Source organism: Arctopsyche grandis, chromosome 7, assembly GCF_051622035.1.
Source record: "Arctopsyche grandis isolate Sample6627 chromosome 7, ASM5162203v2, whole genome shotgun sequence".
NCBI classification, from domain to species: Eukaryota; Metazoa; Arthropoda; class Insecta; order Trichoptera; family Hydropsychidae; genus Arctopsyche; species Arctopsyche grandis.
Window position 1 is genome coordinate 28,272,850 of NC_135361.1, and position 16,357 is coordinate 28,289,206.

At 35.4% G+C, this 16,357-nt stretch overlaps 1 protein-coding gene across 2 annotated transcripts in view; it reads left to right on the top strand.

Moving 5' to 3' along the window:
- Positions 1-16,315, top strand: part of LOC143914534 (uncharacterized) — a 134,048-nt gene extending 117,733 nt beyond the window's left edge. For both annotated transcript variants that reach the window (XM_077434796.1, XM_077434797.1), the window contains 5 exons: positions 9,414-9,810; positions 11,549-11,697; positions 11,781-12,355; positions 12,467-13,592; positions 14,637-16,315. In XM_077434796.1, coding sequence (XP_077290922.1) covers positions 9,414-9,810; positions 11,549-11,697; positions 11,781-12,355; positions 12,467-13,592; positions 14,637-14,863 — 2,474 coding nt within the window. In that variant the 3' untranslated portion in view covers positions 14,864-16,315. The remainder of the gene's footprint in view (positions 1-9,413; positions 9,811-11,548; positions 11,698-11,780; positions 12,356-12,466; positions 13,593-14,636) is intronic.
- Positions 16,316-16,357: the final 42 nt, after the last annotated feature.

Here is a 16,357-nt window from a genome sequence, read left to right on the forward strand (position 1 = left end):
CAAAAATGCCTCGACGTATGAGCGAGCTGTATACAACAGCCAATAAGGTCTCCTGGCCCATTGACCAATGATCTTTCTGTGCTGAGAGTACAGGTCTGTTACTGAGAGTTGGCGCGTTCTCATACTCGCGCGAAACGGAGAGTGTCTTTTTATCATATTCACTGACACTATACAAGCGCATTTGTTTGCGTCAACTCTCCGTAACAGACCTATACATGTTTTGTATAAATATTCGGCGGATTTGTTCCGTGGATTGATTCGGAACTGGCTGGTCGACGGATCAACAATAAACTACCTCGACCACTACTCAGTGCGTCTTTCGCTCCGATCTTGGGAACCCCTCTACACGTCCACACGAAGTACAGCTATCAATTTTTGGTGTGTGATCTTTTTAATGAGTTTTGACATTTGAAATAATTCATCATATAACAAAAAAATGTTTTTTTTTATACTAAATTTCCGTGGGTACTTACTTTTGTTGAAAATTGCAACGATTTTCAATTTTTTGTCAATTGAAGCTAATTTGGACCAACGCTTGCCGAAAGTAATGTCTCGCAAGGGTTAGCATCGTCTTGGAAATGCTAGTATATTTTGAGCGCATTTCCGGTCGAATCTACAGAGTGTGCTCGAAGTAATGTACGCATTGTAAAATCGCGAGGGGAAACATTAATAGAACTCGACTTTTGCGAAAGTAACGGCGCATTACAAGTGGAACGAGCTGAAATTTATCGACTTTCATAACACGCTGAAATTCTCCTCTTTTTTATGGTTTTTTTTTTGTTATGAAAAATCGCCGCTTTTTCCCGCCATTTCTGTGCGGTCGCCATTGTTATTTTCGCTGACGCGATTTATGGTTGTTATTTTTTTTTTGATACTTCTACGAATTTAATACGATTGTGATAATAATTGCTGTACTTATTTCGTTGAAAAAACCATAATCCAACCAGTCGATAAAATCCTACGGCGTTTCATATACGCACACACACACACACGCACAATAGATCTACATATAATATATTCACTTTTTCGTAACAAAATTGTACTTATCTCAAACAGAGCGCAAAAGCTGATAGATATCGTCGGTACATTAACTTCACACCTCACTAACTAACCAGTCTAGGTACAATTTCATTAACTATTTATTAATTTTTTGATTTTTTGAAGAAGCTGAGAATCTTACATATAGAGTCACTATGAGGATCTTTATGCTTACTATACACAATAATTGGCCCGCGATGACCAATTACATTTCGTTTCAGTTTCGCATTGCAATTTGGTCAAGAAATACAATATTGTTTGTGCGTATAGCGATCGGTAGAATTTGACTTTTATTTTTGGTTACTTTTGAGTTTGTGTTTCGTATTTTGAAATACTTATATTAATAAAATTTTAATATAAGAAAGTAAGTTGTTGATATTATTAATTTTTTTATGGAATGTATTTTATATTATTGGAATTTAATATTTTTTAGGCGGTAAAAGTAATTGTTAACGTCATTTCATGGACAGCAAAACTTAAAGTAATATTATTAAAGTCCTTGAATTGAATTATATTGTAATAATATTACATATATAATTTAATAAGCAATAATTAAAAAAAATAAAGAAAGAATAATTTTACGCCCTTACAATGTTAAAACACATTGCACGAATGCGACAGCATGCTCGGTTTTCGTAAGTCTCTCGCTACATCGGATCGCGAATTACTTTCGATATTTTTATAATAAACAAGGGTAGGGAAGGAGAATGTTTCCTTTGATATTTTCTAGCTTCTTGCGGGTTATTGTATTATATATATATGGCTGCGTTCGAATTCCGTTGAGACCGCGCACATTATAAGCATCAACAAACAGTTTTATCATAATATGGGACTTAGTGTTATATCATAATATGGAACTTACATAGAGTTCTCATCTTGTAGGTACATATGTATATGTAACAAATCAAAAGATTTATATCGTTGTGGCGCTCCACCGAGTAAACTTATTTTATTTTATACAGGTATACAACTATTTTTTACTCACACGATATTTATTTTTATTATTAGTATATTCAAAGCCAATTGCAAACATCGAACATCAAACATTACAACCATCTATGAGAAATAGGATAGGATTAAATAGGAAATTAATGTTTTAAACCACCTAACGAGTCTAATTTTACTCTACCGCCTTTGTCTCCTGATAACCACATCCTACAATAATATATAAACTTTCTTAGATATACCTGTGATAAGGCCAAACAATATATGCATGCTATTAAATATTGCCCGTTATCTAGTAATTTTGACTTTTGCTATTTAATACGTTCGAACGGTAAACAAATTCACATATGTACATATGTAGTCAATAATAAATTAAAAGAAAAGCATTATTTAATTATTTTCCGGGAACTTGAAATGCATATGTACATATAGATTATAGTCATTGATATAATAGTATCATAATATAAATGATTTACGATCTATAAATCTAAAGTTTAATTGGATTAATTGAAGTCCTACTGATATTTGCCATAATTGATTGTTTTTTGGATTTTTTTCTTCAATGTAGTTAAAATTATACACATTTACCGCCTACACACATTGGCCGTAATTCTTCTAAATTAATGTAGCGTTTTATTTCATCAATTTTTTGCACGTTATGTATTTAAAAACGCGTTTCTTTGCCCGCCCACGCTGCAGCTTAGAATCTTTCGATTCCACTTAAATGAATCATTACCGGATTTGGTTTCATTGTGGACAACCTTCCTTGTCATGAGATTGTTTGGCGAAATAAAGCAGGCCAAACACTAAAAAGGCATGATTGCCTCTATAGATCGGCCGTTACAATGTGGAGAATCGCTGGAGATTTCGCGTCTATCTGTCATGGCCGCCATTTTATTTGCGGTTGTAGGTTATTAGTAGAGGTCGGAATCTGAAGGGGCCGGAAACGTGCCGCCTATTGTTCCAGTGTTGTAAATCCTTTGTAAAAAAGGTTCGGCAAACCTTTAACAATGCATTTACAATCTTTGAACAATAAACAGCCCCTTCAGATTCCGGTCTCTAGTTATTAGTAGACATTGGATAGACATTAGGGCAATAACGAATAACAATACACGTTTCAACAAGGACTTATACCTCAAGCGAGCGATCGAACTAGGGGTTCCAAAACCCCGCCCGAAAGAAAAAGCCGGTTTTCGGTGTTTTTACAAATAAAAAACTGGTTGATCGTTTTAAAGTTTAAATTTTTATATTGAAAATTGTAAATATATGTATATTATATTAAGCAAAAAAATAATTGCGTATAAATTAAATTGAGTTATAAACATTATGAACTTTCATAAGTTCATTATTTCATATGTATATATTATTACTAAAAATATCACAGCCGTAAAAAGGCAGATTCTGAATATGAACAAATAATTAAATGATTTAAATAAGCTTCTATCAAGAAGAAGAACGCCCAAAAACTACAAATTATGGAAAACCCAATTTGCCGAAATTCCGAATGGCCTTGTTTAGGTTATTGAAACTACTTTCAATAACATTTTATTGGTTTATGACCTTCGTCCATTACTATATCTCAAAGCCGCCGCGAATTGCCGTATCTTTTTTTGTTGTTCAAAGAAATATACGCCTATTCCCTAAGAAAGTTTGCATCCAATACACATTTTTTTTTTATATTTCATAGAAATTTGAAATTCGTAATTGTTAAAACCTTAAAAAGCTGGTTGATCGAGCCAAAATAGCCGGTTTTCGGTTTTTTGAAAGATGATCAAAAAGCCGGTTTTTCGGTTTCGGTTTAGGCCGGCTTGGAAGCCCTAGTCAGCATGTACGATGGGACCACGAACAATTCCAGTCCATAGTCCACCAACGATTTCGATTTATATATCATTAAAGCCAAACGAGTGTAGGTACAATAGGAGGGCCATTATCAGAGTCTCTGTCCTCTGTCCCTTGACGCCTGGTTCTTTCGTCGCGTTTTATAATGGCGTTGTTTTTGTTGTTTTCGCATTTGCCTAATTTTATGGCATTCATTTTGAACGCTCCAATGGAAAATAACTCCCCACTCCCACTCCCCTTCCATCGCCGTGCCCCGAAAAAAGGGAAAATTCGTCAGGACCTCCAGCTCGGGCCAGTTTGATAGTCTCGGACGAAACGATTAAACCCAAGGGTTATTTAAGTGTTTTTTTTTGCACGCGGGACAAGCTAAATGGGATCCCGGTACGTACCTACGGAATCTAATTTTCATTTTTTTTTCGTATCGGTACGTCTGCGCCAGTGATTCTCAGTCTTTTACAGCTCACGACCCACTGTTTGCTTCTAAGACCTCTAATCTGAAACTCTTCCATAATTTTTTACAAGATTTTTCTTAGTTTCACTTAGTTCGTTAGTCTGACAAACTTCCTACACTCTTCCGATCGCTTTGAAACTTTGCCATTTTGCGAGGTTTGACCGCCGATAGAGATTTCAATTGGGTCCTTGTCTGTTTGACTATCCGCCCCCCACTCGTTTTGTCAGATTTAATTGCTAAAACACCCATAACTTTATAATTTTCACACTATATCTTAAAAAAAATTGCATTACAGGCTCTTATTACCTCTTATATATATATATATTTTTACTTCACTAATAGGTTATACATATAATGATTTTTTTTTATTTATACCAGGTGGGCCTAACAGGTAACCCCAATGCGCCTTCCTGGCCAGAAACATTTAACATTTGATACAAGTATTATTAGTAGAGGTAGGACCGGAAGCGTGCCGTTCTTTGTTTTATGTTCGCCGTGCATTGTTCATTTTTATGATTTTTATGATGACTTTTTTTTGCACTCTAGCTTTGTAGTTTGCTCTATTTCCTGGAAAATAGACCCAAAATGCCCTGTTTCCTGGAAAAACACACTTCCGGTCCTACCTCTAATTATTAGTATTATACAGATCAAATATATATACCAATTAACACCCACAGAAACATCTACGGTCAAATTTTTAAATTTGCGGCATTTAATGCAATTCAGCGAAATTCGAGATTGCGAGAAAGTGGGTAAGGTTGCCAATTTGTTGGAATCGTTTCATTGGGAATCAGATAAATTGGCAAACTCAGATAGGAAACGATCTGATAGGAAATCCCAGGTCCGGCCAGCAGAGCATTATATGCTTACCGCTAGTATATTCTGCTGGTTAAGTTAATATTATAATGTTGATAATTTGATATGCGTGCTATGGCCAACACGCTAACGGCTACTTTTTGACGTTTCTCTGCTCGAACCAGTCGATCTTTGTTTTACAACTCTCTGGTTTTGGCTTGATTTTGGACTGAGAGTCTCTTTTTAGAACTGCGATATTTTACGAAATTTATATAAGACTATATTTTAAGCCATTTGCAGGTTATTTATTTGTAAAATTTGTAAATATAATTTAATATTTTTTCTTAATATATTTTTCAACATAAAACATTTAAAAATGTATTGTTTTAATAATTTGTGGGGGGTGGGGGGAGCTGAAAATCAATCTGTCTTGGGACGCCATTGTATATCCTCGGGCCGGGCCTGGCTCCGAGTAAGACAGCATTAAGAATCGATTGCTTTCGGCCTGATTGGATATAATTTCATCAGGCGGCCTTTCGATAAACTGACGATCCTTTCAGAAACAGGCTGAAGGAGAGGGATTTGGCCTCATGTTGAGAGTCACTGACATATGCTGCAAAACGAGTCGTGGAGTCTCAAAGAGTAGTGACTCATGCGCGTCGCATAAATATATTATACATATTCAGATGTTTCTTTCTCAGGAAGTGTACACTCGACTGTCTTGTTTACTAATGGCAAATATGAAGTAACGGCCAAAAGGAAGAAAAAAACCAAGATAAAGAACTACATAGGTGTGGTCCCGATGGCACCTATATTACAATATGATGATATATTGTACGATACATCCAACACCGTGAGATATTCGTGAGGAAAATTCAAACCGGTGATTAATATCCATTCTAAAGTTCAATATCTGAGCAATGCTTATCAATTGTAGAGATACCTACTAGCGTTAGATTATTATGATATATTTGATGTTATGAATAGTTTCCTATTGTATTCGACTATCAATCATAGGAAACGTAATAAAACAATATTTTTTCAAGGCTATACTTTGTATCTACTAGGGTTTGTAATTTCCCGGACTTTTTCAATTCTCGGGACGCGGAACGGAGCTCGGGATCATTCCCAGGTTTTCTGGGATCTCGGGACATACGACGTAAAAATTTGTATTTCAATATAATATATTTTTTATTAATATAAAATTTATTTATAAAAAGTAAACAATATATGAGTGTATATATATATATATATATATATATATATATATATATATATATATATATATATATATATATATTAACTGAAAAAATATAATAATAAAATAAATTGATTTGAAAAGGCTTCTTAGGAATATTAAAGTATTTAAATGAGAATCCAAAAGCCTATGTCTAGGAGAAAGGCTGGTGTAGAATATGAGCTTAATGGGCCACTGTTCGAAGAAGAGTATCTTCAAAAATTTTCATATGTACATATATAATACATATATACATCCATGATTAGTCAGGGTTTTTCAAATTAATTATTGCCAATTAATTTGATAAATTCGCCAAATTAAAATTTTCTTATCAGAGGGATATGCAAGACTGAACGATTTTTAAATTTGCGAAAGGCTACGTTTCCGGATTTTACAAAAGGAGCAGCGCTCCCATGCGCTCCCGTCTATTTCGAGCCCTAGGCTGTGTATATGATGGGAGTGGTTCGGTGATTATTCCGCACATAGCGATTTTGCACACGTTACTTAAATCTTGATCACGAAATATCAGGCACCCAAAATGTCCATCCATCAAGAGTTACCACGCGAAATATCATTCTATCAAGAAATTGAGTGTTAGATATTCCATATTCGCGATTTTCGTGGCCACGATTGTCGTGTGCGCAATCGCATTGTGCGAAATAGTCCGTTTACCGCTGAGAGCAGTCAACTTGTCGATTCGACTTCTTCCTGCGGTGACTATCCATTTCAATGAAAATATTACATACATATTTGGGGTATAAATACATTATTTATATATTATGAGATTCTTTCTAAAAGAAAAGTGTTTACAAGTCGAATACATCTTATATTATATATTACAAGTCAGTCTTATTGCACAACGTAATACACTTCACTTCGACAAGGTGTTGCGTTTCGCGCTTGACTTATGACACTGATTTGTCAAACTTGACAGTCGAACGGGTTCGCATTGTAAAATGTCAAAGGGTTCTCTTACAATGAAATTCTGCATCGACACGTTGACATATCGCTTTTTCTCATTGTTCGTACCCATACATATAATACGCTCGCTTTAGATCTGAAAGTTCCAATGTCAAAATACACATACATACATACATATGTACATACATATGTTCCTTATACTTACATTTCCATATCCTTTGATAAAACGAAAACTTCGCGTACTCTCGGAAGCTTATTCTCTATAAACTTAAACTAATGTGTCTGAAACTTTAATACGAAATATGATAAGCTCTGCTAATTTAAAAAAATATATATTAAACCTCCAGCTGATTGTTACCCAATGATTATTAACCAGCAGCAAAAAATAGTGGCTAGCATTAAATGCTTTCGAACAAAGTGGTCACGGGTTCAATTCCACCGGTTGCTGCTGGCTAGACCTTAGATATTTGACTTTAGGTCGATCGTTTCCTATCCTAGTTTGCCAGTTTATCTGATTTTTATTGAAACGGTTCCAACAAATTGCCAACCTTTACCCATTTTCTCGAAAAGCTTTTCAGTATCTCGAATTTTGCTGATTTCTATAAATGCTGCAAATTTGTCCATATATATGTATGTCTCTTTGGAACGATGTTTATATTTTCCTTTTATAATACTTTGTATAATGTTTGACCATAGTTGTCATGTTTAATATAAATATATGGGTGTATACTTGTATATATACATATGTATATAATTAAAGCCCGGACCCAGAAGGTGCCGCGTATTGTTCAAATGTTGTAAATGCATTGTTAAAGGATTTACAACAATGGAACAATGAGCGGCACCTTGGCTATCCTACCTCTATATATAATATTATATATGTAAAAACGGACGCGATGTATGTACATATGTATGTATCAATCAGAGTTAAGTGGTCGAGGAGACGCGGGGAAGTGAGGGGTGTGGAGCGTCTCACATGTGCGACGTCAGGCCGAGCGACGGGAGCGTACACACATACACACATCCACAAAGACACACACACACATTCATTAATTATATTGAACGGATGAACGGGTTGGATCGGTGAGCGCACTCAAATTTTTACAACATTAGTAATTAATAATTTTAATCTGTATACCACACTCGTCGCTTTGGATCAATCTGTTAAGTCGATTGTGTATGATTGATTGAAATAAAATAAATAAATCATATCATATATACAATATCACTATCCTGTGTGTCTGTCTGAGATAACGTTCGCCGTACAATAATAGTCGTTTCGATTCGACACACACAGCAAAACCACTGCCAAAACGTATATACGAATATAATAAAAAAACTTCTATTTATATTGTTTATTACCAATATTTCCTCTAGGCAAATAGACGGCGCCAAGTCTTTCAGCGTTTACCGCCATCTATTGAAAATTTATTCAATTAATTAATTTTTCTATTGGTGTTTTATATTTTTTACGTGTAGTTAGGTAGGTAGTTTTTTTTAAATTAAATATAAATATATTTAAAAGGTATTTGAAAAAAATTCGACCGCGTGCGGATAGAACCGGTCTCCGTGACGAGCCAGAATGTTAAATTACAGAAAACACAAATATCGGAAGGCAAAGATCGAAAATCGAAAGATCTTAAGTCGAAAGATCAAAAAAAAAAGGGTGCATGGTAAACGGTACATACTCACGTACATACTCACGTACATACTCACGTACATACTCACTTAATTTGCGCGAGCAGGATACAACAGGAACAAGAGGAACAGGCTTTTCCTCCCGTATTCTGCGCGCGCACATTAATACGGGAGGAAAAGCCTGTTCCTCTTGTTCCTGTTGTATCCTGCTCACGCAAATTAAGTGAGTATGTACCGTTTACCATGCACCATTTTTTTTTGATCTTTCGACTTAAGATCTTTCGATTTTCGATCTTTGCCTTCCGATATTTGCGTTTTCTGTCGTTTAACATTCTGTCTCGTCACGTAGACCCGTTACAACGTTATTATATTTGCTAGTACAAATCTTATATGTTTTAATTTTAAAACCCAAGTGGCCAACAATTGTAAACTTTAATAATAGCAGGATCTTATTTTTTTGAAATCCCCAGTACTGTGCGATTAGTATGATTGTAAACTGAACTAATATGAAAAAGTAGTTTCTCTAATGTTTCATTCTCTTCTTTCCAGATTGTATCCACCTTCAGCTGTATCGTGATGCCAAGGAGCGCCAGAAGAATGGCCAGACGAAGGCTTCCCTTTCGCTGCAGCAATACCTGGGCTTGGAGTGCGGCTTCACCTTGGATAAAGAGTCCAACACTTTGGCCCTAGTTTGCCGAGATGTGACTGCAGTTTTGGCCTTTCCTGCCCACGAAGCTTTGCTCCAGTGGCGCGTGCGTGCCGCCAAGCAGCTAGGCGAGTCCCGCACGATGCCTGCTCTAGTGGCTCTTGCTCCACCAAAAAGCCGAGTGCCACGTGGTCCTGTTCGAGTACACGTGAGGCACGTGCCAGCTTTGCCCAGCACTGTTTGCATCACTTCTGGTGTACCACCCAAGCTGCTAGCTGTCTGGGATGTCGCCGATCTCAGGTGAGCCTATTTACTATATGCATTCCTCTTTGAGTACTACTGCTTCTTATCGCTAGATACACCGTATTGGGTGTTTTATTTCCTCTCCGTCCCTTAACATTTCTATCGAGAAATACATATGTTTGGAGTATGTAGTCAGCTGATTGATTCATTCTTGGCAACCTTGGATAGGCTTCTGTATATCTGGTATCTTGGTTGACATTGTAGGGGTCCTACAACATAGTCGACTTTGGGTCACCATCCTATGAGTTGGGACCGATTCGACCATGTTGGTAGCTACTACTTTACTTCTCTCCCACCTGTAATGTTTACAATATTACCATCATTTCATTCTTTTCGCCTCCACAGCACCATTTGTTTTTCCTATGAGATGAAACTTACTATTCAGGATAGCAATAAGGATTCTTTCTAGTTTAGAATATACCAATCAAATGGAAATATGATCGTTTTGCCATGAAGAAGTGTTGATTGTGAGCAACCTAAGGATGATGTTAGTTATCTTCTAAGAAAATCGAACATCAAACATTACCATCAACATAGAGATATCTATGGGCAAATTTTTGCAGCATTTTTAAATATCAACAAATTATGAGATGCTGTAAGCTCAAATATTGCGAGAAATAGAACAGGATTAAATAAGTTTACAATGTTTTAAAACACACAACGAGTTTAACTTTACTCTACCGCCCATGTCTCCTGACAACCAGATCCTACAATCATGTATTAGTTTTAAAATATTGTGGGATATTAAGTATCATTTGTACAAATTACAAGTGATGATGTGCCTAGCTTAATTTTATGAATCCGATTGCATACTATCTTTTATTGATATTTTGAGTTTTAAATGGCGTCATATTATCAATAGCCTGCTATTCAGTTATTGCTATTTGAATAGGACTGTCTTGTTCTCTGAATAATGTGTTTTCGGAATTTCTACCCCTCTGTATACGTATACTAAAGTGCATGTTACTCATTAGGGTGTGGCTCATTTTTAGTCACCCACCCTCGATGTGTTCAGTTAGTCAGTTACTATCATGCGTGGAATCACTCATTGTAAATGTAGATGTAGAATATTTAATTCAATACCTCAAAGGCCAATTCGAGCAGATAGGGTTTTATAACCTGCAAAATGAATATTTATGAATCATAGTATTTTATTGCCTCAGGACGTAATTTAACTAGAAAAAAAACGTGACGTTGAATGGTTGAATTGTTCGTAAATGATATTTTATGTAGTTCTATATATGTTTTTTAACATTTTTTTTCGAGTTCCATTTGCTTCTTCGTATATATATGTACATACATATGTACAATTGATTTCTTTAAGACATATATAGTTAAGAACGGTTCGGTGATTATTCCGCAAAAAGCCATCTTGCGCACGTCACTAAAACCTCGATGGTGGAACATCTGGCACCCAAAAACACCATCAATCGAAATATGTACTAACGAGAACTCGAGTGCCAGATATTCCGTATTCGCGATTTTTGCGGTAACGATTGTCGTGCGTGCGATCCCATTGTGCGGAATAATCCGTTTACCGTTAAGAACAGGTAGCAGTAGTAATACATGCTAAAATTTTGTTTGTGCATCAACCTTTGTATGACTTTCAACCTTCAATCTTTACTAATCTAATACTTTAAATTAGTCTAATATAATACTAAAAAGTAGAATTTTTTTTTTTAAATAATTTCATATCAATTTCTATATTTTCTAAAGAACCTTTCTTTATTTTCAGACGCTATGGAATGGTAGATGGTCGCCTATGTTTCGAAGTGGGTACTCGTGGTGGTCGCTTAGAAGGTGCTTGGGCACTCTTGGCCGATAGAGCAGATAAATTAGTGGAAGCACTTGCAGCTTCTGCTTCAACGTCACGATCTAGCATAAGTAAAAAATCTTCAAAAGCCTTAAAAAACATATTGTACTCTCTAATAAAACAAATCCTCTTATTATTGCCATTGAACTTCCAGGCAACGACAACAGAAAGCAACTCCAACTGAAGATAGACAAACGACTATCAGACATGAACGACTCTGCCGACATGGATATGACTCCGAGTTGGAATCTAGATCAAATGTCCGAAGCTGAGAGCAGCATAGGCTTCGGAGATTCGGCTTCCGTGATAGACGGGCAGATTTCGAAGCACGGCAGCAGCGAATCAAGGGAGTCTCTCAGGCCGGTCAATCTTGGCCGGTGCATGAGTTGCATGAGTCATTTGGGTGCACCGGTGGCAGGGTCTGCAGCCAGTAGCGCTAGTGGAGCGTGGACTGCAATGGATTCCTTCAACGAGATGAGACCGGAGACGGACAGAGCGTCGTTGTATTCCCGGTCGAGCGGCGGCACGTCCGAGTATTCAGTTCCTAAAACCTTCTGGAAAGATTGTAGCATGAGTTCCAAGAGTGCCAGTCCAATTTGTCCCCTACCTCCCGGTCCAATAGTTCAAATGAGGAACAGTTGCACGTGCCAATGTCTTCGTAGTCAGAAGAGCTTCAGCGGACCTTATGAAAATTATGATGTACCTAAACCTCCAATGCCTCTCATTCAAGTAAGATTTATTTGTAAAAAATTATTCAATCTTATCCTCATCTATTCATATTCATTATATACTAATATTTTATTTAAATAGTGTATTAAAATGACTTCAATTTGATTTTAGGAATATCCTGCTTCATCACCCAGTATGCGAAAATCAGATTCAAACTATGACGTGCCAAAGAATTTGAAAAAGTGTCTTACAAAAGACATTATTAGCTGTACATGTTCTCACAACAACATAGTTAAAAGCATATCAATACCTTTCACACCGACTGCAGAAATCGCAAGCGAAGACGCCGATAGCCTGAATAATCAATTAGATTTGCACATAGAAGCACAAGCATCTTCTTCGCACTCCAACTACACCAATATTGAACCGATTACTGATAGTACTATGAATAAAACCACCCAAGAACAGCCCAGTGTAGATATGTCGTTAATCTTAGACGAATTCGAAAGTTCAGCGCAAATACTGAGGAACGCTGGATTCTGTCAGGACGAGATTGATGGCCTCGAGGATATACCTGAGAACGAGCCGTTGTGCATGAATCACGAACATCATTATTCTTGTACAGATTCTCAAAACACTAAAACTTCATTGAGTAATTATAATACACCTGAGAAAAGCTTCGGAGTGAAGGGATTTGAATCATCTTTTGCGGAAAATTCAACGCTGACAAGACGGAAGAGTAGTTCGGCTGACTTTTTAAAGAAAGCAGAAGCATTCTTTGACATGGCCAAAAGCAATAGTCATAAAGACGTGTCAACAGATTTGAACCCATTGACTAAAAACAACTATAGTAACATGATGCTTGAAAATTTTATAAATCTGAATCACCAAACCGTCATTCGGAAGAGTGATCTTGTGAAGCCGGAGAAGCCGGTCAAACCCGACACTACGTTTCTTTCCAAGTTCAGAGACTCTGTAAAGATTCGCAGGTCTTCGAGCGCCCCGAGCAAGTCAGAAAAGAATAGGGATTCTTCGAGTTCGAGCGACTCGGGCGTTTCAACGGGTTCGTTGAAGTATCCGAAGTATGATGGGGCCGAACTTGATTTGCCCATTATGAAGCACGCTTGTCAAAACAAAACCAACAGGAAGACAATAGACTATTCCCCGATTTCTATCACCTCAACAACGTCTGATCCGATGCAACAAATTTCGTTCAAGTTCCACGAGGTTCCCAATATGATCAAGTCGGAATCGTTCGATGCCGGCCCGATGAACTGCATCAGAAGACATAATAAAGGTGTGTTTTTAAGACTGATTAGTTACTTGTAGTGAGATTATACGAATTTGGTATTGTACTAAAGGTTATATTTGTTGTTGGTAGATAACAATAAGCCGTAAATTTCATATTTATATTTAATTGTGAATATGAAAAAAAAAATGGTAAAAACTGCCTACCTACAATCTAAAACGCCGATGGAAAATATAATTAATTAAATAAATTTTCAATAGATAGCGACTTATCGCTGTCTATTAGCCTAAATGAAACTTTGGTAGCAAACAGTATATATATATATTTTTTTTCTTTTATTATTATATTCGTACGTTTTGTTGGCAGTGTTTCAGCTGTGATGTACATATGTATCACAGCTAAAAGCCTAGCCAGCAGCATAGATCGGTAGTTCAGCTTCTGCTTAGCGTCGAGAGGCGTCGGGTTCGATTCCTGGGCCCGGGCCTCGAATGAAAATCAATTTTCCAGAGTATGCTGTTGGTCAGACTTGGATTTGTGACTCCAGGTTGATCGTTTCCTATCAGAGTTTGCCAATTTTCTCTGATTTCATTGTTGAAACGGTTCCCGGAAAAAAAAAATTGGCTAAAAATCCTTCCTACCTACTATGTCACCACTATTTGAAGTATGATTGATGTACAATAAAATTTATGTACAATTTATAGATGTTTCGTTAATTTGCGAGTTTTTCAGTGTCTCGTAATTCAACGACTTGTAATAAAAATGCTGCATTTTTAATTGTAATTGGCCAGGAAGGCGCATTGGGATTTACCTGTAAGGTCTTCCTGGTATATATGTAAAAAAATAGATAAATTGGTATGTCGAATCGAAACGACTATTATATAGTACGGTGAGTGTTATCTTATACAGACACACAGAATAGCGATATTATATATACATATATATGATGGGTCGAAAAGTTTCAAAATGAATCCTATTTCAATGAATTAACAAAATAATATTATTTCTACACACATTTCATGTTGAATTGTTGTTTTTAGATAAACTTAGTACAAATTTTCATATGTGTAACATAAATTATGTCGAATATTTCAGGTTTGCCTTCTTTGGATAGTCATGGCGGCGTGCGCAGTCCGAGCAGCTGCGGTTCCGAAACATCCGACTATCTCGAGACGTTATCCATGTCTTCGATCAGCTCCAACGAAACAAGCAGTCGCTGCATAACACGTCCTCGCTCAGGTCGTGAATACAGCACCATCCAGAACACTCTGAGACGACAGAATGCCTGCGAACGTTGCTGCCATCTGCCGCAGGAGATTTGAATTGAACTCCTTTCAAAAGTATTGAAAGCTGAACAAAATTTCAAGTTAAAATAAAAATAGGTTCATAGTAGGAAATGTAAATATTTTACATGTATTTTTATTACTACGTATGCCTAATACTTAATTTTCATATACAATATTATTGTTTACGTACCAGTGGGTACTTAATTTCACATTATTGTAAATAATGTGAAAATGTTTACCAAATATGTTTATAGATCGATACCGTACGATTAATATTTTATTGTAATTCCATAACTTAACATGATAATTTATAATTAATTACAATACTACGTTTAAGTTTTATATACGTAATACTACGCATAGTAGGAGCGTTTTGTGAATTTTGAATTTATCATATTAAGGTCTATTATTGATTATTGTGAATGTATAATCTAGATATGGCAAACAATTAGATATGAGTAAAAGAAATGCTTTATAATTGATATCCTAGTCAAAGTCTATGATATACTCTTCTGAATGCCATTTGATAATAGGGTTGGTTTTTTTTTTTTTTTGTATTATTATTTATTTATTTAACTAGACCTCTTTCATGTTTGAATTAATAATGTAAAGTTTATTTACTATTTTTTTTAATTGTAATTTACAAGTTTTAAATTTTTCACTACCAGTTTATATTTCGTAAATTTAATCTGTTTACGCATGTATGTATGTTAATTTTTAAGAAGTGGTAAATATTTCGTTATGATTTTTTTGGTGATGCTGTATAAAAAAATTTAATAATGTTATTTAAGTTGGTGTCTTAAACTCGCCAATATCGCATGCAATAGAATTTTATGTATTTTTGTACATAGGAGAATTTATTGAATATACATATAATAATTTCTATATTAGAATAAATAATCTATTTTAATTGTATACCTACCTATAAAGTAGAATTTTCCAAAAATTATTATAGAATGATTTATGCAATTGTATTACAATTTATTATATAAATATGTATTTTCATTTTCAATTCCAACAGGATACTGTATATATATAAATATATTTCTCTTGTAATTTATTTATAATGAAATTGTTATCGTTAAAGATTAAATGGTTAGTGGTCTGAATGAATTATACAATTTTTAACGTAAATTTAATACGGATGATGTTGAATGTTTAAACTACATAGCATATGTGTATTTTTGGTGCCTTTTCTACATCGGTTTTCTGTATTTTTTGTTAGTGATTTTCTTCTTATTTACAGTGTACACGTGTATAGAATATTGTGGACTTACCTCTAGTCAAATCGAAGCTGCTTAAAACTTTCACAGACACATACTATTGTACATAATGTGTTTATATGTATGTAGAAATCGTGCACGTGTATATACGTACTTTTGTACGTACGTAAAATAGATTTTTTGAGTGTATTAAAATTTACCAATAACTAATATTAACTCTTGTTGGTTAATAATTACACAAAATAAATAAAAAAGTTTGAATTTGAGTATTGTTTTTTTTTATCGTTTTATGAAGATGACTATGATT